Source organism: Spinacia oleracea, chromosome 4, assembly GCF_020520425.1.
Source record: "Spinacia oleracea cultivar Varoflay chromosome 4, BTI_SOV_V1, whole genome shotgun sequence".
In the NCBI taxonomy this organism is placed as follows: domain Eukaryota; kingdom Viridiplantae; phylum Streptophyta; class Magnoliopsida; order Caryophyllales; family Amaranthaceae; genus Spinacia; species Spinacia oleracea.
The window spans coordinates 187,813,407-187,839,126 of NC_079490.1; the positions used below are offsets into that span (position 1 = coordinate 187,813,407).

At 37.9% G+C, this 25,720-nt stretch overlaps 1 protein-coding gene across 2 annotated transcripts; it reads right to left on the reverse strand.

Moving 5' to 3' along the window:
- On the reverse strand, window positions 1-12,874 carry LOC110782717 (putative DUF21 domain-containing protein At3g13070, chloroplastic). Of its 2 annotated transcripts, none has more exons than XM_021986942.2 (14): window positions 11,872-12,874; window positions 10,198-10,295; window positions 10,019-10,112; window positions 9,844-9,921; window positions 9,602-9,705; window positions 8,407-8,488; window positions 7,599-7,738; window positions 7,435-7,513; window positions 7,262-7,325; window positions 2,977-3,068; window positions 2,605-2,670; window positions 1,737-1,853; window positions 1,467-1,646; window positions 1-807 (listed from the first exon to the last, which is right to left on the reverse strand). In XM_021986942.2, exons 1-14 carry the CDS (start codon window positions 12,442-12,444, stop codon window positions 514-516), a joined length of 2,061 nt encoding a protein of 686 aa, XP_021842634.2. In that variant the 5' UTR covers window positions 12,445-12,874; the 3' UTR covers window positions 1-513. The 2 variants fall into 2 exon arrangements, with proteins under 2 accessions (XP_021842634.2, XP_021842633.2); XM_021986941.2 differs by having other exon boundaries at window positions 1,467-1,649.
- Between the last annotated feature and the right edge of the window lie 12,846 nt (window positions 12,875-25,720).

Genomic DNA, 25,720 nt, shown 5'->3' on the forward strand with positions numbered 1-25,720 from the left:
TTCGGAAATGGAACTCCCTGGATTTTATTACTTTTGTATCAACCAACTAATTCCAATAAATGGGAGCATAACAAAATAACAACATAACAAAAGAATAAAAATAAAAAAAACCAACCCAACGCCTTGGTATTTTGCTTTATTACCAATTTCTGGCTAACACGTCCAAAGCAACCACAGTCCACAGCACTGCAGCTGCCATCCAGAAAAAAAAAAACTATATTGCAATATTTGCATCTTGAGAAATACAAAATTCCCAAAGAATATGACTAATATGACTACCGTCTACGACCATCTTTAGAGGCAACTCATGGTTACATTAAGATCGAACGAACATGAGGCTCGCCAGGTCCCTTTTTGTTTTGAATTTTCGTAGAAGACCACAAAGTCCACAACCAGACCACCCTAAGTCAAATCCAGTTCTGGTTCAGCCCCTAGCCTGAACTGGCGGCCTAGAGGCTAGATCAGATCCACTTGGCTTGAGGGTACTTGGCCTTATCAGCTTGTTAGCCACCTCTATTCATGAGTATCACCATCAACATGATCTCTAATTAAGCTACTGCCCTCTCGTTCTTCGACAAATTCATTCTCATCATCAAGAGATTGATGATCCAAGTCATTTTCTTCAACCATCTGCGGAAAATTGATCTCATGATTGTAAAACCTATCTGAGTTCTCACCTCGAGGCCGACTCCTCTTCATGATTTTGGCTAAAGATGGAGCAACTTCTTTAGCCTCCAGCCGTGTGTCACCATTTTCCACCCTTTCAAATCGTACAGCACTAACCTTTCTTGCATTCCCTGCTAATATCTGTACAAAGGAGACCACTTCAGGGATTTTTTAATTCTATAAGAGTTCTTGAAAAGCTATGTAAAACATTTTTTCACCACCTATCCATAAATTTAAAAAATAAATAAATAACATATTGACCATCTTATAAATCTGCAATCAAGAAAAATTAGAGTGATTCAACTTTAAAGAATGATTAGAATTTATGTAATGTCCCTTCAATGGAGTGAAAGATTATTCATTATTTGATTTTTGGATTATAGTGGACAAAAATAAAATGACATACTCACGTTTGCTTTTTGACATAGTATAAGACTGTAAAGGGTCATTTACAAAAAAAATGTTTCTCGGTTATTGTAAAGATCTTCACATCCAAATATCCAACACCCTCTCCCTTGAGAGAGGGAGCTTCTTTCTAGGCATTGGACAATGTTGTCGAGATTGTATGAAAAAGCTGAAAATGACTCGAGCGTTCAACAATAGCACAAAAGGACCACATATCATCTTGACAGATTCCATTATTCTACAAATTGCCTCACAAATCATAAAGAGCCCAAGATAAAAGACTAAAGTCATTCTAGCATGATATGAGCCTAATTTGGCAAGTAGCAACTCGTTAATAAGGTAACAAGGTAGCCATGTAAAAAAGGCAAAAGACTTATGTAGCATCAATTGCATACCTCTAGCTTGTAAATTTGAGACTTTTCCTTTTTTTCATGGCGTTCGGATTCGGCTTCGTCATATTTGTCATCCTCTTCTTGATTATCCCTCTCAAGAACCACCTTCATGGTCTCTCCAGTTCTTGGGATAAATCCAAATGCCTCACAGATAAAACCAGAAACTGTCTCATATTGGTGATCCTGCTACAAAAGACAAACAAAATAATAAATCAGTGAAATAAAACAATAAACACAGGGAAACAGGGGAGAAAAAATAGCAGGGTAGTGCACCTCAGGCATCTTAATGCTCAATTCTTCAGAAAGTTGATCGATTGACGTATTAGCATCCACATCATAGATCCCATCAGCTCGCATTACAATGTAGCCCGTTTTCTTCTGAATCTCCTCCTATAACAGGACAAATTTACAACTTTATAATGTGTACATCAACCTGAATTCTTGAAAATTTGGATGCTATTTATTTCTTCTAGATGAACAATCATTTAAAATTGTACCAGCACTATTCGTTTCTTTTAGGGACACAAGGCTCACTGCAGGCAATTAAGTATTTCCATCCCGCAAACATCCACAAACTAAAACTATGGAAATATTCAGTCCAAAATTCCCCTCCCCAGAGAAAAGTTTACAGATAAGTCAATCAGACTGCTAACTTTATTTGAATTGAAGTATGATATTATCATACTAGCGTCACTGATAGAAGGAAGATAATATCCTTCCAGAAGCACCAAACCAACAATTTGGTTTCCCTACTAACATGTGCTCACCCAACATCATTCAAGGCCAAGGGACTGAAATTTTGGAGAATGGTTCAAAGTGGTAATGAGACCGACTTTAAGAATGCTGGCTCTTCTTCAGTTGATATCTGGTTTAAGCAAGCACATGAGCTCATGTTCTAACAATGGAAATTCCCTTCCCCAAGTTTGCAACCCATTCTTTATAGAGAGAAAGCTCTCGATTGAGGAGGTTTTCCTCCTCCACCTATTCGGCTCCTTCATGGTTCTGCTCACCGCCGCCCCGGCTTTTACGATTTACCCCATGCAAGCTTATATTAAGCTGTCCTATGCTTATAACATGAGCTTGGAAGCAATAAATTTTGGACCAGTAAAAAAAGGAAAAAACTTGAAAATGAAGATCTTACCTTTGAATCATTCTCGTCAAAGATTTCACCAACAATTTCTTCAACGACATCTTCTAAAGTTACAAGCTGTTTCATGGACAGTGTACAATCAGATATGACCAATAAAAGTACAACCGACTGACTGAGTATAAAGGAAGAAATACTCCGTAAAAGACAAGGGGAAAAGCAGTAAAAAGCAATCAAAATTAACTTTTTGTATGTCAGGTTAGAAAGTTGTCGAACACACTATAGTCTACAAGTTGATGCCACTTCCAAACTGTACCGACCACCACAACAGACCAGCAAACGAAATTCATGTTCATTTTTGTGTGTTAGAATAAAAGTGCAAAAACAGCTCCAAAATAGTTGAACACAAAGGATAAAATTACCTACCCCTACAGTTCCTCCATATTCGTTAAGGACAATGGCCATGTGAACTTTTCTAATTCGAAACTCTCGAAGCAGATTCCACACAGACATAGAATCTGTAAAACAAAAAAGACAAGAAGCTATATAAATGGCAGTTTCTGGAAACAAAATTTGTTCAAAGTCAAAGGAAATAAATTTAAGAAAATCAGGCTATAAAAATGTTCGGCATATGTATTTAGTTTTGATTAATTCTTCCTCTTCATCAATAACCACTAGAATATTGGTAGGTTTGATCAGCCATAAACTTGTGGCAAACAAAGACGTCAAATACCTGGAGACGTGGCAGAGAAAGATCTAGCTTCCCTCTTAAATAACACATTGCCTTGTGTACCGCTGAATAAGGCAGGTCCACTGGCTAAGGCAGACGGTTGTGGTGTGTGTGTGTGGTGGGTGGGGGGGAGCGGGGAGCCCTTCAGACATTGGGAATCAAAAATTTCCTTGCCGTCCTGATTTTGTCTATAATATTTCCCCCTCTTTCATTTCTTATTTTGGAGGGTGTAGGATAGCTGACTGTGGGCAGGGGAACCCTATCAATATTGTCACGTACACTTATTCCCAGCCGGATGCACAAAACTGAAGGAAGAACATGTACAGTCTGTGTGTGCACAACTGCACGGATGACGTAGTCTTCTATTTAATTTGTTTCATCACGAATAACATTTTGTAAGAACTGGACTTATGGTATTTTTGGCAACCTGCAGCAACAAAGCCGCTACATTGAAAAAAGCTGACAGAAGTGAAGGGTATTATAGACTACTAAAGTGTACACCAGTACAAGTAACCCAAATGTCTTGTTTTCTATTTAGTTAAATGTGTCTCTAAATCCTCAAATATAGAGAGTATGCTTGGAGTTAATGCAAGTTTGGCACACCACTAACTAGGATAATGAACAAAAGGGAAAATCTTAAACCATATGCTAGAAAACCTGTACCGGCTTCTGCGGACATTCAATTTGCAATATAATTTCATACACTCATTTTGCTCCAACTATAGGGAAACGGGGAACTTTCTGAAGAAATTGACAGAATAATTTGTAAAGGTTTTCTGAGATGGATGCCAAGTCCATGGGGTATAGGCTTGAATTATTAAGTTCTGCAAAAGAAATAATTGATACAAAGAAAATGTCACTGCCTCTGCAACTTGCAGCGACAAGTCTACATACATCTAATAATTACCAACACCTATCCACACATAGGAGCTTTGTGCACTAGATTGATTAGGAAAACATCAATGAAAAGGACAGATTGAGAGTTGGTTTGACTGAACAGAAAGACAGTGAGGTAATGCCAATTCACTTAGAAGAAACGCTTCAGTTAAGCTTTAACGATACTTCAGATCGGTGCACAAAAAAATGCAAGTACATGATAAATGATTCTTGAACGAAAATCTTCAAGAACAATCAATAAAAAGTCCAATAAAACCAAGATGTATGGATATAGACAGGAAATTACTCCCTCCGTTTTTTTAATCCACACCGTGCTTTTCACCGTAACCAAGGAGAGAAGCCAAAAAGCGGGAGAGAGAAAGTCTAAAGAAAGAAAATGAAAGAGAAGGAGAAAGAGAAATACTACATGTGCGATGTATTTTTGAGTAGTTTATCTACAAACGTGGAGAGAGAAAGTGGAGATGTGAAGAAATGGAAGAAAATAAATGGTGGGGCTCATGTCTAAAGTAGAAAGAGTAAGAGAGTGTAGGTTAAAAAAAAGCACGGGAAGAATAACATAGGAACTTCCTAACATTGATATTACATGAACTATGTTAAAAGCATTTGATAAAGTGCACAATACAGATTACCCAAGTACGAAAATACTATTAACTTTAACTACATTTAAGAAAAAGAATGAACTAAAAAAATGCACCACTGTAAGGATCCTTTCAAAAGAAGCAATATTTTTTACTACATATCCAAGTGTCAAACATGTCAGGGTTCGTAGTTACAGACACGGGGACGATGTCTCAAATTTGACATAGGTGCAGGGGCACGGCACTAAGAAACATGACCTGATTGAAGAAGACATTTTGCATGCACTTTCATTTAACATATACGAAGAATATACAAAGCTTGACAAATATCAGATTGACTTCTTTGCTAATTCTTGTAGAAAATCTAATATCAGGCAAAGTTATAAGCGTATATCGCATAACTTTTGCTTATCTTTCCCCAGAATGTGTCTAATGAAAATTAAGTGTATGGTTGATAATTGAAGTATACAGTAAAGTGTTCAATACCCTTGTCGGGGTATATAACATATACGAAGTTTATACAAAGCTTGACACGTATCAGATTGACTTTGCTAATTTTTGTAGAAAATCTAATATCAGGCAAAGTTATAAGCGCATATCACTTATTTTGCTTATCTTTCCCCAGAATGTGTCTAATGAAAATTAAGTGTATGGTTGATAATTGAAGTATACAGTAAGGGTTCCATACCCTTGTCGGGGTGTCGAGCTTCCAAAATGGGCATGTGAGACAAAATGAAGACTCAAAGTAACAGAGGTTCTCAAAATAGTAAATTCATCGCTTTGGATCCTTGTAAAATGCTAGTGTATTTTGACATGTGTAATGTGTTTACTTGTATGTTAATTGCCACGTTAACTTGCTATGTTACTTGGACTTGTGTATGGGAGTCGACACGGGTATGGATCCAAGTGTTGGACCCGGCAAAGCTAGAATTTCAAGACACGGCCACCATGTCCTAAGTTTAGAACTCGGTTACACAGGAAAATAATAAATAAGAAATAAATAATTTAAAGGGGGGAGAAAAGGTGAAGTAGTTAAAAAAAGTTGCATTGTCAATGTCAAAGACTTATTAAATCAGAATAAAAAGAGAGGGGAAGTAGAAGTGCAGCTGTTGTCACGTGAGTCACGTGGGTTTCCACTGACACATTTTTAAAAGATTTTATTTAAACCCCTTCACCTCCCCTTCCCATTTCCAACCGCCTGATTAAAATAAAAAAGAAAAATAAGGAGAAAAGAATAAAGCAGCAAGCACGTCAACTCTTCACCACCCTCACTGTCGCAGGAGAATGACTACCGGGAAAAATCATATATTTGAGTTCGGATTTACATACTTAGCAAAAGCCCCGTACTTTAAAGTTCCAACTAACAGATCTAGGGTTGACAAATCTTTAAATTCTTCTCCCTCCCTTTAAACCCGACGTCCGACTGACCAGCCAAAGATACAGTACGGATTCCATACCCGGATCGGTGTCGGGTCAGGTCGACACGGGTATGTGCCCAAAACAGCAGAGTCATAGGACAAATTCCTTTGTTTCCAGCTCTCAAAAATAAGTGAACACAATCAGCATTATTATCACCCTGGTGCCTCCAAATCGATTCCAGCATAAGACATGGTACTGTGTCAAGTGTATACAACCTTATCCCTATGACAACAAAGAGGTTACTCCCTCCGTCCCTTAATACTCGCACCGCTTTCCTTTTCGGGCCGTCCCTTAATACTTGCACCGTTTCTATAAATGGAAATTCTTACCAATATTATATTATTTCTCACACTTACCTACTAACCCACCTACACCACTATTCCCTACAAAAAATCATTTAAAAATTCACATACCCCACTCACCACTCCCCATCCCTTACACATTTCCCACTAACTATATTAAAAAAATACTCCACTATCAACTAACACTATTAAATTAATAAGTCAATTCTAGTGTCTTAAACTCCGCACCGGTCAAACCGGTGCGAGTATTAAGGGACGGAGGGAGTATTATGCAAAACCACCACCTACCAATAGTAACCATAAGAAATCCATACCAAACCTAATCAGATGATACTAACAACCAGGTAACCAACATCAGCAAATCATAACACAACTAATTTCACATGCCCTTTCTAAAAAGTAAGCCTAGCTAGTTCACTACTTCCTGCATTTTTCAAGCTCTTCCACTTTCCTCTTTGGGTTGTTTTTAAATAGTTGTTCCATCTCTCTATTTGATAGTTTTTTATGGTTTAAGTAACACAACTTCCCTTAGTTTTTGCCTTATTCTCTTTCTTACTGTATGTCTTATCCCATGGGCATAATTGAATTGTAATATACTCCATAAAACGCTTGCCTACCACCCTTTAAGCAAATAGAACTCAAAGGAAACGGATGAAGTAGTTTTAGAGACTTATTAAGCTAGATGAGATACAATTTAATCGTCACATGATAACTTTGAATTCTTTAGGGGAGGGAAACATAGAAACAACATGATGTGGCGAAGATAATGTAGTTGCCAAAAGTACCTGGAACAAAGTAAGCTGGCTTGTGTGCCATATCTCCAATAGTAGAACTTTCTAATAGCTCTCCCTTCAAAATCAAACGTAACAGAATAATTTTGTATACTATGAGACGGATGCATAGATTTAACAGGAAGAAACAGTAGCCTTAGATAAAAATATTCTGAGAAGAAGCGGACCTTCTGGACATAATCCAACATATCCATCGCATATGCAATACCAACTATGTTATCCACGCGCTGCTCAAATACAGGCACTCTAACAAAAGCCATGTAAATAATGTCATCCTATGAACATAAATTTGAAAGAATTAGGACTTAAGCAGTATCACATATTCACATACCTAGAGTACTGATGTGTTACCCACAAATGATGGAAGTCAATTAAAGATGCACTTGCATCAATGGCAACAACATCAACAAGTGGTGTCATAACCTCCCTAACATGAGTGTCTTTGATCTCCAGTACATTTTCAATCATGTCCTGAAATGGATATAGCATTTAGTAACAGAATTATAACGCAATACCACTTAAGGCCACAAGGATACTAGATAAATCACTCTATCTCAAAGCAAATTGCATAAAAATGTGGTTCCTGAAAAGAAGTGTAAATTCCGTTCTAACCACACGCCATAGAGGATTGTCAAAAACCATGGTGCAGAGGCAACCCCTACTCCTACAGTCCTACCCCCCACCTGCTCAGCCCACAAACTACATCTGCAAACAATCGAAAACAATGAAATGGGCAAGCCTAAGGGTTGAAACTTGAAATAGCCTCCTCCAGAAGATAGCCCACCACTTGACAATGAAGAAAGATGCAAACAAGACTCAATATTAATGCCTAGAAATATAACCAATCCCTATTTATTCACTTGGTCTAAAGTTGCCACTAAACTTTTACTTGAATGTTCAGTTGCAGTCTTGTAGGGTCCATAATGCATTTAATACTATTTTGTAAACAGTGGAAAACATGAAATAGATGAAAATTTAGGTAGAAGCGCTTTTATGAAAAGTGACAACTCAATGGTATGAGATAGGATCTCTGAAAACCAATCCACCCGACCCCACATCAGAAAAGAGTATGGGTACAATTTTTAGCAAGACTATATTTCCAAAATCAAAAAATATGTAAAGGAAAGCAAAAGTAATACCTGTTCTTCCTCTTCTATTGCTCCACTCAGCTCTGCTCCTCGCAGCATCAACTTTAGCTCGTCCTCAGTAACATATGGTTCACTGATACAAGGAGTAGGAAAAGTATGAAGAACTGCGAAAATGCCTAAAATGAAGGAGCTAGAAAGACAACCCAGTATGTTACACCCCTCGAAAATAATACTTATTACATATTCAGATTTTCAAGAACTAATACCAATTGTCTGTTAGTTCAGTGGTGATTGGGGCTGAACTTAGTAGGGAGGATCCCGTGTTCGATTCCCCACAACAACAATTGGGAGGGGACTGAAACCTATCCACCCAGAACTCGCCCCGAATCCGGATAAGCCCTAAGGGCTAAGGGTGAACCGGGTGCTACCACCAAAAAAAAGATTTTCAAGAACTAATCGAAGCCCTGCAGGCCGTTTGATGAAATCAGTCATCGCCTGCAACACTACATTTGTAATATCAATATCAGCCTTGGGTCTTGAGCAAACAAAGGCGCACCACCAATCAACAGATGTGAATGAATTTGCTGATAAGGCTAGTTTGGCATATAGAATCGGCCGAAATAAAAAGGTGGTCCATAGCCACATTGATATTAAAATTAGAAGAAGAAAAAAAATATCCCAGCACTGAAGGATGCAGATCTATAAGAGAAAGGGATATAGATTTCTTTTAAGTTTTAAGTATCTTTACAGTTTGTCAACGATAGTCTTCTGTCTCCATAAAAGAAAGAGTCAAACATGATTTGTTCAAATAAGAATATTTAATGAATATCTGTTTTAGGCAGTAAAACTAGTTCTTTTAATCACTTAGAACCTTTATAATGCACTTGAGTGCACCCAAAAGGTATTGTTTTGCTCATAGATATTGAAATGAGCAAAAGTTATTAAATAAAATATCCTTGGAACTTTGGAAGCACCGAATTCTAGGTCCAACCAGGTGCATGTAAGACTTTTCATTAAAAAAAATAGCGCAAGTCGGTGAAGGCCAGTTTGTTTAAAAAAAATTCAAAAATTACAAAAAGGAAAAGATATCATAGCAAATAATCCCAGTATTTCCCCACAATTTTTATCCATTCATATGAGCAAATAATTTCTACAATAGCATAAAAATTATTTTCAATAATAAACTAACAGCTAAAAAAAGGAGAAATAACAGGAGGCACGAGGTTTAAAAGCCATTTCAACAAACCTTCTTCCTTTTAATCCCAGCATTTTCAGGATGCCCATCGACAAGAAAGTGACGACTCTTCCCACAGGATATAGCACCAAGGAAAGCCAGGCCACTGGTCTGACCTACAGATAACAAACTTCAAATTTCAAATTTCAAAGAGGATTGGAAATCAAAACAACAATAGACCTTACAAGACTTTGCCTTCTAATAAGAAACCCTTATCATCTATCAGAATCACAGAACAATTAAAATAAACTCACCACAAATCTAACAACCTCTGTAGCATGATGTACAGCTATACTCTTGGGAGTAATCTCAGTAAGAAGCAAAATGGCAACCTGATACCAAACAGAGAAGTCAGACGCAGCCAAAATGTATAAGAGGGGAAATAGGAAGGCTGATGTATAGTAACTTGGAAAAGGCCAGATATCATACAGTCATCAATCCAGTTGCAGCAGTGACCCCAGCTTCACCAAATATTGCTGTTGCAGCATCAGTAACTAATGCAGTTGCCGCAATGTTAACAACACTGCATACATGCAGAATCTTCTTTAAGGTGATAAATTGCAATGAAGCTTAACAGAAACCTATAAGTGAAAAAGACAGGAAGATACGTTGTGCCAATGAGAATAGTTGTGAGAAATCGAGTAACGTCACTTCGTAGCATTCTGAAGACGCCATTATCAGGTTCTTTTTCGGCTAATTCACGCACCTAAAGGAAAAGTACACTGGCAAGTAAATTATAAAGTGAACTATAGAATCTCAGATACAACATATTAAAAAAATAGCATTGAATGAAGACTGCAACATACAAGCAATACCTACCTGTCTCATAAGACCTTAACTATCAAATACAAAGCGAGGCAACTATATGGAATTCTATTAAGTTTATAAGTAGATTAAGAACCTCAAATTTTACAGATGTTAATCTGGCTAACAAAAAACAAGTTTTATTGTTTCCTGGCTACATGATGAATAAAGGATGTCATTCACAAATCACAGCTATCTCTAAAGACACTGTCTGCTGGTCTGGGCGGACCCATTATAGGGAGGGGGGAACAAGCTATGAGCAAGAGGAATTATTCAAACAATTAACAAACTTCGTTTATTTCCAAGCAGTGAATTCTTTGTTAATTGTATTTGACCATTAATTTTCATACATTAAACTCTGGTGTAGCTGTCTATATATTTTTGGTAGGAGAAACTTCCAAGAAATTTGGAAGGATGATACTTTAAACCTTTAACCTCTAGGAGCAAGAGGAATTATTCAAACAATTAACAAGTACTTCATTTATTTCCATGCAGTGAATTTTTTGTTAATTGTATTTGACCATAATTTTCATACATTAAACTCTGGCCTAGTTGTCATATATTTGGTTGGAGAAACTTCCAAGATATTCGGAGGCATGATACTTTAAACCCAACCTCCTTTTTGAAAACGGTAGACACCTCTGCGAGGGTCCTTTTAATATGATTTTGAAGTCTCGGGATATACAACTTTGATAACCATCACTGATTTGAATTGCTACTTGGGAAATAACAACATATGGCGTCTCAACAAAGCAATTACAAATTCAAGAGATAGGTATGACAACTCCTCTCTGAAAATGACAACTGCCTTAAAGGACCTATTGTTGGCAAAGGTGCAGGAAGGCCGATATGCACGCTCTCTAAGATGTCCTACACAATTTTGAAACCTAAATGAAATGACTGTTTAAGATAAATCACACCTTTAATGTTAGTAAAGTTAATCTTACTCATGGCGTATCAGAAGTCACATTTCAGGTTTTCATGTAATTTATGCCCATACCAACTGCGGAAACTAATTATTTCTCTGTTTTTCTGTATCCTTTCCCTTTTGTGACGGGAAAGCTTTGAACTGTTGTATTCCACTCCTATGTCATTAATTTTTAATCATTACAGCATCTTGTTCTTCATGGGTTTTTTTTATCTAACTTGCACGATGAGTTAGCTAGAATACCAAGACGAGGAAATATTACAACAGTGTTTATACTACGTACTTCATTTGTCCAATGTACTAACCAAAATGGAGACCACCAATTACAATAATATTTTTTACACAGAAATTTAACACTTCGTACAAGTTTATTATGAATTCATGCTTAAAATTCCCCCAAAAAAATCAAAATCTGTGAGAAGTCACAAGGTTACATTTCTTGAGAAATTAGCAACATCTTCACGCAAGCTAGATAAACAATATCATTAATTCCAACATTATCCATAAATCTATGATAAACAGCAATGAGCAGAGAGCATGAAATTGTCACCTTCCAAGGCCAGAGAGTGGTGATTGAGGTTTCAGCCATGGAGAAGAAAGCCGAAAGACCCAAAAGCGCCGCGAGTATCAAACCCTGCTCCTTGAACACCATAAGAACCTGCAATGTCTTCGGCCACGCATTCCTCCACATTATTATGCCCCGCTCAATAACCCCATACCCAGCATTAATCACCCCTTCAACTGCCATCACCTTTCGACACTGGAACAGGAAAACCCCACATACAATAGCCGTCAAAAACATCCCATTCTTGAGCAATGCCTTCACTGACTCGAAACTCTCTCTCTTCCCCTCCTCAACTACTGGGTCAGAATCAATCAATCTAACATCGTTTTTATTTCTATAACTCAAACACTTGAAACAACTATTGTTATTGCTATCAGCAAATGGGAATGCAAAAAGGGTTTTATACACATTCTTTAATGGAGGTTTTCTCGGCGAAATCGAAACCGAAACACGAAAATTGTTGTTACAAGCAGCCAAAATCATAGACTTGGAACTGCTGCGATTCACAACAACTCTATAACAGCTTAAAGCTGCTTTAGAATCAAGGAATAGTTCCATAACTGTGAAATTTCACTAACAAAATGGAAATTTTTGAGTCATAAATGTAATAGCTGAAATTTGATAGAATCCCGCAAAAACCCTAATCGCATTTCCACAAACTATAACCACATATACCAATTGGCGATTAAATCGAAACAACAATGTCAAAAATTGTAACACTGTGGAAAGAATTGTAATCGAGAAAGCCTTAATTTATGCAATTAAAAGCAAATATTTCTAGTATATGGGAAGAACAGCGCAGAAAAATCGAAGATTTTGGGAGGAATCTGATGTGGGAATCTTGAGGTTGTGGGTTCAGTTTTCAAATGGGAAGATTTGGTGCTTTTTGCAAGTTGCAGCTGCCTCTGCTTTGATGCAATACGCATAAACCAAAGGAATTGCTATCCCTCACTCAATAAACATCTCTTCTTACCGGCAAATGAACGCAAGCAATTGTTATCGGTAATAACTAGCTCTTGAGCCCGTTCTAGGTGGTTATTTAGCCGTATTTTAAAGTTGTACTTTTAGTGACATACTGCCTTCGATTTTTATACTTATAATATTTTGATTTCTACACTATTCACATATTATACTATGATAATTGTTGGTGATTTATATGTAAAAGTTCTTGTTAGATTCGTCTTAATGTGTATTTTCAAAATATTAACTTTTTATAAGTTTTGCTTAAAGAGAATTAAAGATCTTGGGGTGTTAAAATGGGCCCACCATTTTAACCTAAAAGCCAATAAAATCCACTCAAGCCCAATATCCCTTACAAGGCCTCAAAGGCCCAACAAAGGCACTATATATACCCCTCAAAGGGCAAGGTAAAGGGGTCATTCTCTAACCCTAGAGAAGCCACCCTACTCTCTCTCCCCTAAACACCTCATTTTATACATCAATTGTACTGACTTGAGCGTCGGAGGCTCCGCCTCGGGGACCCCCCCTTTGGCCCGGAGTTCATCTTGCAGGCACCGTACGTGATCGGAACTCAAGACATCAAGAACGCTCCTTCCATCGTTTCAACCCCGGAACAATTTGGCGCCGTCTGTGGGGATCGAGAGCAATAACCCATGAAAATCCACATTTTCATACTATTATGTTCAACCGCAAAAATGGCCGGAAATCTGAAATAGCCGACCAAAAATTACTGTTTGTCAACAAATTACGTTATAATGGGTAGTGTGGTGACAAATAATGTTGCTACAAATTGTTGCTACAGATCGTTACTACATTTTGGTGGCCCAGTAGCCTCAAGGCCAAGTAAAGATGCTTTCCCACTCTCCCAGATCTGCAAACTCATTTTCAGAATAAAGAGGATTCATTTTGCTTGAGTACAGATTTTTGGAGCCAGTAACAGCTCACGCGTGAAAGTTATGAATTTGGAAATAAAGCAAGTTTCCACAACTCAGACTCAACTGAGCCCACAATCACCTTGCACGATTGGTAACAACAGCATACATTGGCATGATGGCACTACATCACTTCCGAAGGATAAAACCGATCCGAAGGTAAAAATCCGAAGGATAAAACCGAGCCGAAGGTAAAAATCCGAAGGATAAATCCGAGCCGAAGGTAAAAATCCGAAGGTAAAAATCCGAAGGATAAAACCGAGCCGAAGGTAAAAATCCGAAGGATAAAACCGAGCCGAAGGTAAAAATCCGAAGGATAAAACCGATCCGAAGGTAAAAAATCGCTCCGAGATTACAACTCGAACCGATGTTACAATCCGAGCCGATTTTAGAAGCACGTTCTTGAACAGATCTTCGGATTTGAAGAGCGAGGTTAAAAATCGCTCCGAGATTACAACTCGAATCGACGTTACAATCCGAGCCGAAGTAAAGAAATCGCTCCGAGATTACAACTCGAACCGATGTTACAATCCGAGCCGATTTTAGAAGCACGTTCTTGAACAGATCTCCGGATTTGAAGAACGAGGTTAAAAATCGCTCCGAGATTACAACTCGAATCGACGTTACAATCCGAGCCGAGGTAAAGAAACCGCTCCGAGATTACAACTCGAAACCGATGTTACAATCCGAGCCGATTTTAGAAGCATGTTCTTAAATAGATCTTCGGATTTGAAGAGCGAGGTTAAAAATCGCTCCGAGATTACAACTCGAATCGACGTTACAATCCGAGCCGAAGTAAAGAAATCGCTCCGAGATTACAACTCGAACCGATGTTACAATCCGAGCCGATTTTAGAAGCACGTTCTTGAACAGATCTCCGGATTTGAAGAACGAGGTTAAAAATCGCTCCGAGATTACAACTCGAATCGACGTTACAATCCGAGCCGAGGTAAAGAAACCGCTCCGAGATTACAACTCGAACCGATGTTACAATCCGAGCCGATTTTAGAAGCACGTTCTTAAATAGATCTTCGGATTTGAAGAGCGAGGTTAAAAATCGCTCCGAGATTACAACTCGAATCGACGTTACAATCCGAGCCGAAGTAAAGAAATCGCTCCGAGATTACAACTCGAACCGATGTTACAATCCGAGCCGATTTTAGAAGCACATTCTTGAACAGATCTTCGGATTTGAAGAGCGAGGTTAAAAATCGCTCCGAGATTACAACTCGAATCGACGTTACAATCCGAGCCGAAGTAAAGAAATCGCTCCGAGATTACAACTCGAACCGATGTTACAATCCGAGCCGATTTTAGAAGCACGTTCTTAAATAGATCTTCGGATTTGAAGAGCGAGGTTAAAAATCGCTCCGAGATTACAACTCGAATCGACGTTACAATCCGAGCCGAAGTAAAGAAATCGCTCCGAGATTACAACTCGAACCGATGTTACAATCCGAGCCGATTTTAGAAGCACGTTCTTGAACAGATCTTCGGATTTGAAGAGCGAGGTTAAAAATCGCTCCGAGATTACAACTCGAATCGACGTTACAATCCGAGCCGAAGTAAAGAAATCGCTCCGAGATTACAACTCGAACCGATGTTACAATCCGAGCCGATTTTAGAAGCACGTTCTTAAACAGATCTTCGGATTTGAAGAGCGAGGTTAAAAATCGCTCCGAGATTACAACTCGAATCGACGTTACAATCCGAGCCGAAAGTAAAATCCGAAGGTAAAATCCGAAGGTAAAATCGAGCCGAAGGTAAAAATTCGAAGGATAAAACCGAGCCGAAGGTAAAAATCCGAAGGATAAAACCGAGCCGAAGGTAAAAATCCGAAGGACAAAACCGAGCCGAAGGTAAAAATCCGAAGGATAAAACCGAGCCGAAGGTAAAAAACCGAAGGATAAAACCGAGCCGAAGGTAAAAATCCGAAGGACAAAACCGAGCCGAAGGACAAAAATCCGAAGGTAAAACCCGAGCCGAGATTACAACTCGAACCGATGTTACAATCCGAGCCGAGGTTAAAATTCTGAGCTGAAATCGACTTTCACTTGGAAGTGATCAAAATCAAAACCCAACCCATTTTTCAAATAGAATTGGGTCTGGGGGGCATTTGTTGGGGTGTTAAAATGGGCCCACCATTTTAACCTAAAAGCCAATAAAATCCACTCAAGCCCAATATCCCTTACAAGGCCTCAAAGGCCCAACAAAGGCACTATATATACCCCTCAAAGGGCAAGGTAAAAGGGTCATTCTCTAACCCTAGAGAAGCCACCCTACTCTCTCTCCCCTAAACACCTCATTTTATACATCAATTGTACTGACTTGAGCGTCGGAGGCTCCGCCTCGGGGACCCCCCCTTTGGCCCGGAGTTCATCTTGCAGGCACCGTACGTGATCGGAACTCAAGACATCAAGAACGCTCCTTCCATCGTTTCAACCCCGGAACAAAAGATATTAATGATCAAAGTTGTGCATTGGCATGTGTGAATCTGACAAACGTTGCGAGTAAAAATGAACGGAGAAATTATGTGATTTCAGTGAGAATATACTTCCTCCGTTCTTATTTACGTTACACAATTGGGTTTTGAACATTTTCACATAAACTCGTTTGACTTTCTTTGTAACTTATATACTTAAGAAAAAACATAGTAGTGTGGGGTCTTATTAGATTCGTCACTCAATAAACATTTTTTCTTACCGGCAAATGAACGCAAGCGATTGCTATCGGTGATAACTAGCTCTTGAGCGCAAATTTGATGGTATAGGCGTGTGCACTTAGATCTACGTGCACTAGCTTAAATCTACGTGCACTTGGATCACGCAATTTCGATGGTGCAGGCGTGTGCACGTAGAGGAAGGTGCACCTGCGCCAAAATGAGCAACAATTAATCACAAAACGCGCGTTTTATTAAATCCGTAGACAAATAGAACATCTTTCTTTGAACAAAAGAACATCATATGCTCTATTCTATTCAATTCTGTTTTTCGCGATTTTTTTTTGATGTTCAGTTCTTTTCGCTCCTTTTTGTGGGTATTTATTCTTCTTGGGTTCATATTTTTGAATTCAAAGTGCGAAGAGGAGAGAGAAAGTGCTAACAATGTACTCAATTATTGTTCATTTCCTGACATTTATTTGATGAAATTTATTGTGTAATAATACGTATATTTAAGGAATATACGTATGGTTATGTTTGGTTGGCAGAAAAGAACAATTGTTCGTGTTTAAAGAACATATTCTTGTATCAAAAGAACAATATCAATATACGTTTTATTTTGTATTAAGACGTTGATGTTCGTTGATTTTGAATATTTTTTATTATTCAGAAAAGAACAATTGGACGTAGTTAACGTACATATGTTCGTATTAAAAGAACATATTTATTTTTGCGTTTTAATTTGTTCTTTCGATTATGTTCTTTTTCTGATCATTATGTTATGTTACAAATTTTCAGACATTATGAATAATGTGCTTGATAATTCAAAACAAAATGATGCTAATGAGGATCTAGAATCCTATGTGGTTGTTGGACAAGGTACTTGACTTGTTCTTTTTGTCTGTTATTATGTTCTTTTACTCCTGCCATTTGTTCTTTTATTTCATTGTGTTTTTTTTTTTATTATTCATGCATATTTTGAAGAACTAGTTTCACTAGAGGGTAGTGTAGTTAAGGATAATGATGAGGCGTATGAGTTATACAATAGTCATGCTTTTAGGAATGGTTTTGGTACTAGGAAGGATAAAAAGGAGAATAGAAGTGGTACTAAAATAGTTCGGCAGTGGCATTTTGTTTGTGCATATGAGGGGTTTAAAAATGCTGATAGTGTTGTCCCATAGAGATCTGAGCAGTTCTTGAAGTAATTCTAGCCTTCCAATCGGGGTACAGAGTTGGAAGGTAGTTGTGTTACCCTTGGGGAGCAATCGTCACTGAGAACCTTGTACCGGTGGTGGCGAAATACGTTTCTAGGGCAGGCGTAAAACCCGTCACAACTTTTGAGATCAATTATTAAGTATTGTGTTTCTTCCCTATTATTTTATTGTTAATTTCATGGTTTTCAACGTATTATTTCCAACAGGTAGTACTAGTTTATACTGATGGAGGTTGCAAGACATAATTGATTTAGCATGTTTGGATGAACTAACCACTTAATAAGATTGAGTAACATATATTGACAATAAAAAGTTGTTGATTTCCTTGAGTATTGTATATGTACATCACGGCTAAGTAAAGTCGGTCTGACAGACCAAATGCCCCAAGGCAGTACTAAACCTACAAAGTACGGTAGAGCATGCTTCGCAAACAGCATAAGTCCAAAGCAAGACTTGCAGGCTAAGCGACAAAAGCAAGTACATCACCGTCACACACGTCGTGGCATATGAATAGGCCAAAGTACTGAATAGTATGCCTATAAGTACCCCCACATTATTTATGATGGGACATGCAATATTCTCGGTAATTGCTCCACCTTCTCTCTACTTTCTCTATCTAAAGTACATTATACTTCTTAAATATTTGTTGACTTAAGCATCGAATGGGGTTTCCTAGGTTCAACCTCGGGTATAATTAGCTTACGTTTGTTCTGCTTGACAGGACAAGACTCATCTGAATCATTCTCTGAGTTTGTTACCCGGAACAGTATATTTACTCGTAAAGTAACATTGTTAATGCACATCTGGTGAAAAAACATTGTTAATGCAACATTCCATTAATGTACCAGAAGTAACAACAATTTCTAGTCATAGATGATAGATGTGGCTAGTCTAAACAATAATAAGTTAACATTAGGAATATTAGATGTAAATTTTTGAAGAATGAGTAGATAGAAGAGCAGCTAAGATTGATAAAGCAGTAGAGAGTATTTGAGAAGTTGTAATCTTTTTGTATTTTCTTGGTTTCTTAACAATCACAATCAGATATTTATACAAGGTATTAGGAGACTAGTAACCTATGGAAACTAATGGCCATAATGCTAGTAACATAAAACTAATGGAAACTAATGGCCATAATGCTAGTAACATAAAACTACTGGAAACTAATGGCCACAATGCCAGTAACATAAACTAAATGGCAATAATACTAGCTAGTAACATAAGGAACTAAATGACACTAATTATAATGTTAATACTAGAGTTAGTAATAGTAACCTCCTTCTAATACTCCCCCTCAAGTTGGAGCGTGAAGATGTCGAACGGCCAACTTGCGAAGTAGTGTCATAAACTGTGGTTTACCAAGAGCCTTGGTAAAAATGTCCGCTAATTGATTTCCCGTACGAATGTGGGATGTCACTGTAATCCCCCGTAATTTTATATATTTTGTTTATATATTTTAACGTATATTAATACATTTAAATATAATTTACGGATTTCAGAAATGAATGTGTAAGTAAAATATAATTATTTTATTTCATTTTGAATAATTTTAATGATTTATGAAATCAAAATGTATTTTTGAATTTTACGTTAAAACGAATTCGAATTTCGAAATCACGTTCGATTGAAATTAGCAAGCAACCCTAACCATTTCGGATTCAATAACCTAAACCCTACTCCTAGCCCAATTGGGTAAAAGCCCAAACCAATAAAAATACTCCCTCCCCTTTTCTAATGCACGTGAACCCAAAGAAACACAAAAAAAAAAAAAAAAAAGAAGAGAAAACCTCCTCTTGCTCCTTCACTGTTCACGTAACAAGCACCAAACCCTCAACACCCTCCTCCTTGCTGCCGCTGCTCACGCCGCCGGACCCACCAGCACGTCACCGGCATCCCGTCGCCACTGGTAACGCTCACCTCCTCTCTTGTCGTTCTCTTTCTCATCACTTCTCTTTCTCTTGTTCGTTTTCTTGATCTCCTCCTCAACCGTTTTTGTTCTCGCACAGCACCACCACCACGCTGAGCGCTCGTGGTTCTGCAATAACCGCCGTCCTCGTCGTCCACCCTTGCACGGTAGATTCCTCCTCCTTATTTCCGTTCTCCCGTCGTGTTTTCCTTTCTTTCGTTTCCTTTTCATGGCTCTCAAACCATGCCTTGATTGTTTTGCCAGCAACACCACCTCGCCGCACCGCCGCGTGCCGCCCAGCCTTCCTCGCCGCACCGCCGCGTGCCGCCCAGCCTTCCTCGTCGCCGGCAGTTCTCCCCTTCCCTTATTCGGTTAAACCCTTAAACCCTAGACTAATTGAATGTCTTAATTATATATATTTTTAGCTTAAATTATGATTCTTGAATTTAGATTATAAGTCTCATGGTTTAATTTGCAAATTTCAGATTTTTACACGTGCGTAATTGAATTATTAATTTTCAGATTCGTATATTATAATTTAAACAATATTATTTTATTTTCAGATTATATAAATGCATTGAAATATTAGTTTTTTTGATTGGTTAAAGTATGAAATTCAAGGTTTTTATGATTGTAAATCATGGTAGGTCGAGTATGGATTATTAAATTTGTCGTTTCAATGTACTAGGGACGTAGATTGACCATGGTGAAGCTTTTAAATGAATCTATAGTGCGGAAAATTTAAAGTACGATGTTTGCAAAAGTTTTCAACGAATTTCAATAACTAATTCAACAATTATGATTCTAGGAAATCAAATGTTTAAGTTTTGATATTGGGGAAAGTTCTAAATATGCTTAGGATGCAATTAGAATGCTTTATTATGGTTGTCAATGATCAGAAATTGATTGAGATTATTTATTGGTTGTTTTAGGCGGAGAATTCTCTTTAGGCGACTTTTGAAAGTGTTAAAGTGGCCTATCAGTTTGTTTACACAAGGTACGTACATACCTGTGTGCTTGGAATGTGTGCTAATTGTTGAAACCATGTGTATTATTGATGAACCTGGTTATGTTAATGTTGTTGATGAACTTAGTCGGGTTGAAACTGCATGTTTGATACTGTTGGATGAACATATTAAACCTTTATTGCATTTTGAGGATTATAACATGTTAGTATGGAAGATTGATGCAAACATGTTTGATTGGGAACACTAGATTGTTTAGTATATAATTCAGATCAGTTAATTGTTGTTCCCTTTTTAGCTTTTCACTACTTTACGAGGGCGGAGGACCTCATTTAGTAAGTTGAAACCTTATACCCATATTCAGGGGTTGATTAGTATTAAAGAAAAGATTGGAGTTAATTGGAATGAGTCTTGTTAGATGCCTTTGTGATCACTTACTCAATTCCAAGATAAAAACAGTTATAAATAAATGTGAGTTGCATGCCTTATGTGATTGTTGAGTCATAACAGGGTGTCAATTTGTAAATCATGTAAAGTGAAACTGAGTAGCAATAGCTTTAGACTGTGCACGTCTAAAGTGACGGACAAACAGGAGTTGGGGTTCATGGTGGTAGCCCATGGCCTTTCATTCGGACCGGATTGATCACCGCGTCCTATTTTCAGTCAAACGTTCCTCGATATCGCAGGTCACTGAGGTTACGGAGTCGCGCCCGTACCTCGCCTAGCTAGAAAACTCGGTCCATTGCCTATTTAAGTTAAAATAATGTTATTGTTATAAAAAGTCTAGTCCAGTCTAGCTTAGTCTAGTTAAGTATGGTCGTTAGATTATCATGCTTTGTTTGCCCTTAATTATGTTTAATAGTATCATGTTAGGATTATTATTGCTTTAGTATGTAGTACTCAGCTTTGCTGATTACGTGCTTGTTTGTGTGTGTTGATCATGGCTATGCCTTATTGATCCTGTGATGACCCATTTCTGGTGAGCAGTCTCTAAGGATCAATAAGCATTGCCCATCTACAGGTTTGAAGATGATGCATCATTGGGATCGGGATTAGAGAGCTTGTAGTTCTACTTGTTTAATTAAGTGATTCAATTTGTTAACTTGGAATTGAAACTTGTCGTACTATTCGTATTTCCTTATTTCAGTTGATTGTTTTGGACCTAATATGTAATAGATTAATTATGAACCCAAAAGTTAGTTTTATGTTTTCCGCTGCAAAATTCTGAATAAGCCGTACGTTTTTACACGGGCGATAATACTTTGATAATTCCCTACAGTTATATTTAAAAAGAGGTTATTTTAGAAAATGGGAATTGTCGGGGTGTTACAAAGTGGTATTTTTGAGCTAAAGGTTTTACTGACATTTCGTGTCTACCTTTTATATCTTAGGCGCCTAACCAACTAATTAGTTATGTAAAAGTAATTTCACACTAGTGAATAAATTTAAAGTTATTAGCTAGAAATGTTTGAATTTATTTTAATATTGACTCTTGAATCGTGCTTTGAAATACGTTTTTATGCGAATAAATGTATTTCGATTCTTTTGAAATTTAAATTAATATTTCAAAAAAAAAAAAAAAAAAAAAAAAAAAAAAAAAAAAAAAAAAAAAAATAATTATTTAATTATTTATCGTTTAATAATTCTTCTTTTAATCAATCTAATTCTTATAAATCATTCTTGTTTATCCTTTTATGCTTCAATGTTTCATATACTATGATTATTTTGAGAGTTGGGTAGTATAGGAAAGGGCATATAGAATAGAAGCATTGTGCATGCATTATGTCAACATGATTGTAATTTCTCTACCTGCTAACTGTCGTGTCTTCCCTATGCATTGCGATTGATATATATTCTTACTTATTGTGTATTGTGGGATCATACGGTAAGTGAGAGTACTAATTACTAACATAGAAACTATGTTTAATTGTTATAGATCACTAATCATGTCTGGCATACAAGGAAATAGAATAGGGAGCAATTCTAACCCTATTGTTCTAAGCGATGATGAAAATGAAATGGATTACGAGTCTGACATTAACAGTTACACCAGCCATGAACTTGTTTTGCGCCGAGTTTTAAGAACAGGAGAACCTGATAGTGATGATGAAGCCCTTCGTGAATTTGATCGTGCTAGAGGGCAAACTAGAGTCGATATTTATCAAGCTGTTTTAAGACCTGAAAGCGATTCGGAGCCTGAGTTTGAGCATGAATTTGGGTTTGAGTTCGAACAAGAATTTGAGTTTGAGTTTGAACATGAATTGGAGGTTGAACCTGAGTTTGAGTTTGAGCCCGAACATGAGCCTGAGCCTGAGCCAGAGGAAGCTAATCACCAACTTCAAGGTCTACGAAGATCCTCTAGGCCAAGAAAAGAAGCTTATTATTTTGATATGGATGACGATGATGAACTTAAATATGAGTTATTCACCCTAGAAGGTTATAGCGAATCAAAGGACAAGTCTGATGACGTTTCCCTTTAGCTTTGCTTACATATTTAGTTGTGTGTGAGAAAAATGTTGGACAATCCGCCCAACCATAGTTTATGTTTATATCGTAGAACCTTTTTACTTTATTTTGAGAACAGGTGTGTGTTAATATTTAGGATGGTTATTGACATTCTTCTGAGGAATAAAAGCTAGATTATTGACTATCTAAAAGATCAGAGTTTTACGGGCACGCAAGGGGAATGTTTTCTTCTTTTATTCTAACTTATTATTCGTGATGATTGAAGTTATTCCTTGTCTCTCAGTTGAATGTTTTGCATGATTGTTCATTTCGTGTGCATTTTGAATGTTAATGTGATATTGCATTGCTAGAGGATAATGTAAGTAAAGTTTCGAACTTGAACTAGAGCATATTAATTTCAGGTCGCGCTCTAGGATGGCCAATAATAGTGACCTAGCTGCTGCTATTCGCCTCTTGGCGGAAAAACTAACCCAGGAAAGAACTGAGCGTCCCGATTCTGCAGGGGACATGTTTGAAAGGCTTGCGAAAGTTAAGCCACCATACTTTAAGGGGCAGGCAGACCCCACCTTCCTTGAAAACTGGATCAGGGAATTTGAGAAACTATTTGGGGCGGTAAACTGTCCTGAGCATATGAAAGTAGGCCAAGCTGTCCTCTACCTGAAAGATGAGGCCGACCTTTGGTGGAGGGAAAATGGGACTAGACTAAGCGCTGCTGAGGGATTCAATTGGGATTCTTTTATTGTTGCCTTGAGGGGGAAGTTCTATCCTCCTTTTATGAGGAAGCAGAAAGCCCAGGAATTTATCAACCTTAGGATGGGGAATATGACCATCGCTGAATACTACAGTAAGTTTATAGCTTTGTCGAGGTTTGCACCTGAGGTGGTAGCTACTGAGGAACTAAAGGCTCAGAGGTTTGAACAGGGGTTAACCGATGAAATCCAACTGGGATTAGGCGGGGAAACCTTTACGTCCTTAGACATTGTGTATGGGAGAGCTGCCCATATTTATGGCCTGCAGACCAGGAGGGACAAAAAGAACATTGTTGTTGGGGATAAAAGGAAAGAGTTTAATGCTGGGGGAAGTCAGGGGAACTTCAAAAGGAATAGAAATGGAAATGGGGATGGTAATGGTAATGGCAACTTTCAGGGAAGGAATAACCAGGGGAATAACTACACCAACAAAAACCAGCCTAACAGAGTGCATCACTGTAAGATGTGCAACAACAATCACCCTGGGAAGGACTGTAAGGGGGAATTGGTGACTTGCAACTACTGTCGTAAGAAGGGGCATAGAGAGTATGAGTGCTTCACAAAGCAGAAGAGAGAGCAGAATGGTAATGGGAGTAGTAACCAAGGGAAACCAGGGTTTAACCATTCGGGGAACCAAGGTTCGAAGCCTGCTGGGGCACCAAACAACCAGGGAAACCAAAACAAACCTGCCAATGGAAACAACAATAACATCAAGGCTCCCGGAAAGCTGTTCGTAATGAGTAGAAATGAAGCTGAACGTTCTGCAGACGTAGTTTCGGGTACTTTCTCTATCAACTCCTTACCTGTTAAAACATTGTTTGATTCAGGGGCAACATATTCTTTTATTTCGACCTCTATTGTTAAAAATTTGAAGTTAGTAGATTTTGAGGCAATTGATTCACCTGTTAGTATGCCTAATGGTGCAACAATAAGGTGTACGAAATTATTTAAGAACTTGCCTTTGAAAATAAAAGATTGCACTTTTCCATCTAATTTGATAGAATTTAGTTTGGGGGACCTAGATGTGATTCTGGGGATGGATTGGCTAAGCTTATACAAGGCCAGGATAGACTGCGAGATTCAGAAAGTAAGCCTAAAGAACCCTACTGGGAAATCAATATCATATAGACGTTTTGGGAAGTCTGGGAACTTTGGGGTGATCTCCGCATTACAAGTGAGGAAACTGGTCAATAAAGGGTGTGAACTATTTTTCTGTAGTGTCCAAGATGTGAGTAAGAAAGTTGGGGTAGAGATAGGGGATGTCCCAATCGTAAGAGAATTTGTAGATGTATTTCCGGATGAGATTCCGGGTATGCCACCGGCTAGAACCCTTGAATTTACCATAGAGTTAAATCCCGGAACTGCACCTATATCCAAAGCACCTTATAGGATGGCACCCCCAGAAATGAGTGAGTTAAAAATACAATTGCAGGACTTGTTCGACAAGGGGTACATTAGGCCTAGTGCATCACCGTGGGGAGCTCCAGTATTGTTTGTCAAAAAGAAAGATGGGAGTATGCGGCTATGTATTGATTATAGGGAGTTGAACAACGTAACAATCAAAAACAAATATCCTTTGCCTAGGATAGATGACCTGTTTGACCAGTTGAACGGGGCAAGTGTATTCTCAAAGATTGATTTGCGTTCGGGATATCACCAATTGAGGGTAGCTGAAAAAGACATTCCTAAGACTGCATTTAGGACTCGTTATGGCCATTATGAGTTTACAGTAATGCCTTTTGGGTTAACCAATGCACCCGCCATCTTTATGGACCTGATGAATAGGATTTTCCATGAGTTCCTAGATAAGTTTGTGGTGGTATTCATTGATGATATTCTGATCTATTCGAGGAATGAAAAGGAACATGACGAACATTTGAGGGTTATCTTGGAGACGCTTAGGAAGAACCAGTTGTATGCAAAGTTCTCTAAGTGCGAGTTCCGTCTGGAAAAGGTAGCATTTTTGGGGCATTATGTGTCAAA

Bases quoted from the DNA above. Each gene is read 5' to 3' on its own strand.
- LOC110782717 (XM_021986941.2), bottom strand. From the start codon at position 12,444: ATGGAACTATTCCTTGATTCTAAAGCAGCTTTAAGCTGTTATAGAGTT. The intron at 7,514-7,598 runs GTATGTGAATAT...GGCTTTTGTTAG, and splicing joins GTAACACATCAGTACTCTAG to AGTGCCTGTATTTGAGCAGC. The intron at 808-1,466 runs GTATGCAATTGA...TCCTTTGTACAG, and splicing joins CTCAAATTTACAAGCTAGAG to ATATTAGCAGGGAATGCAAG.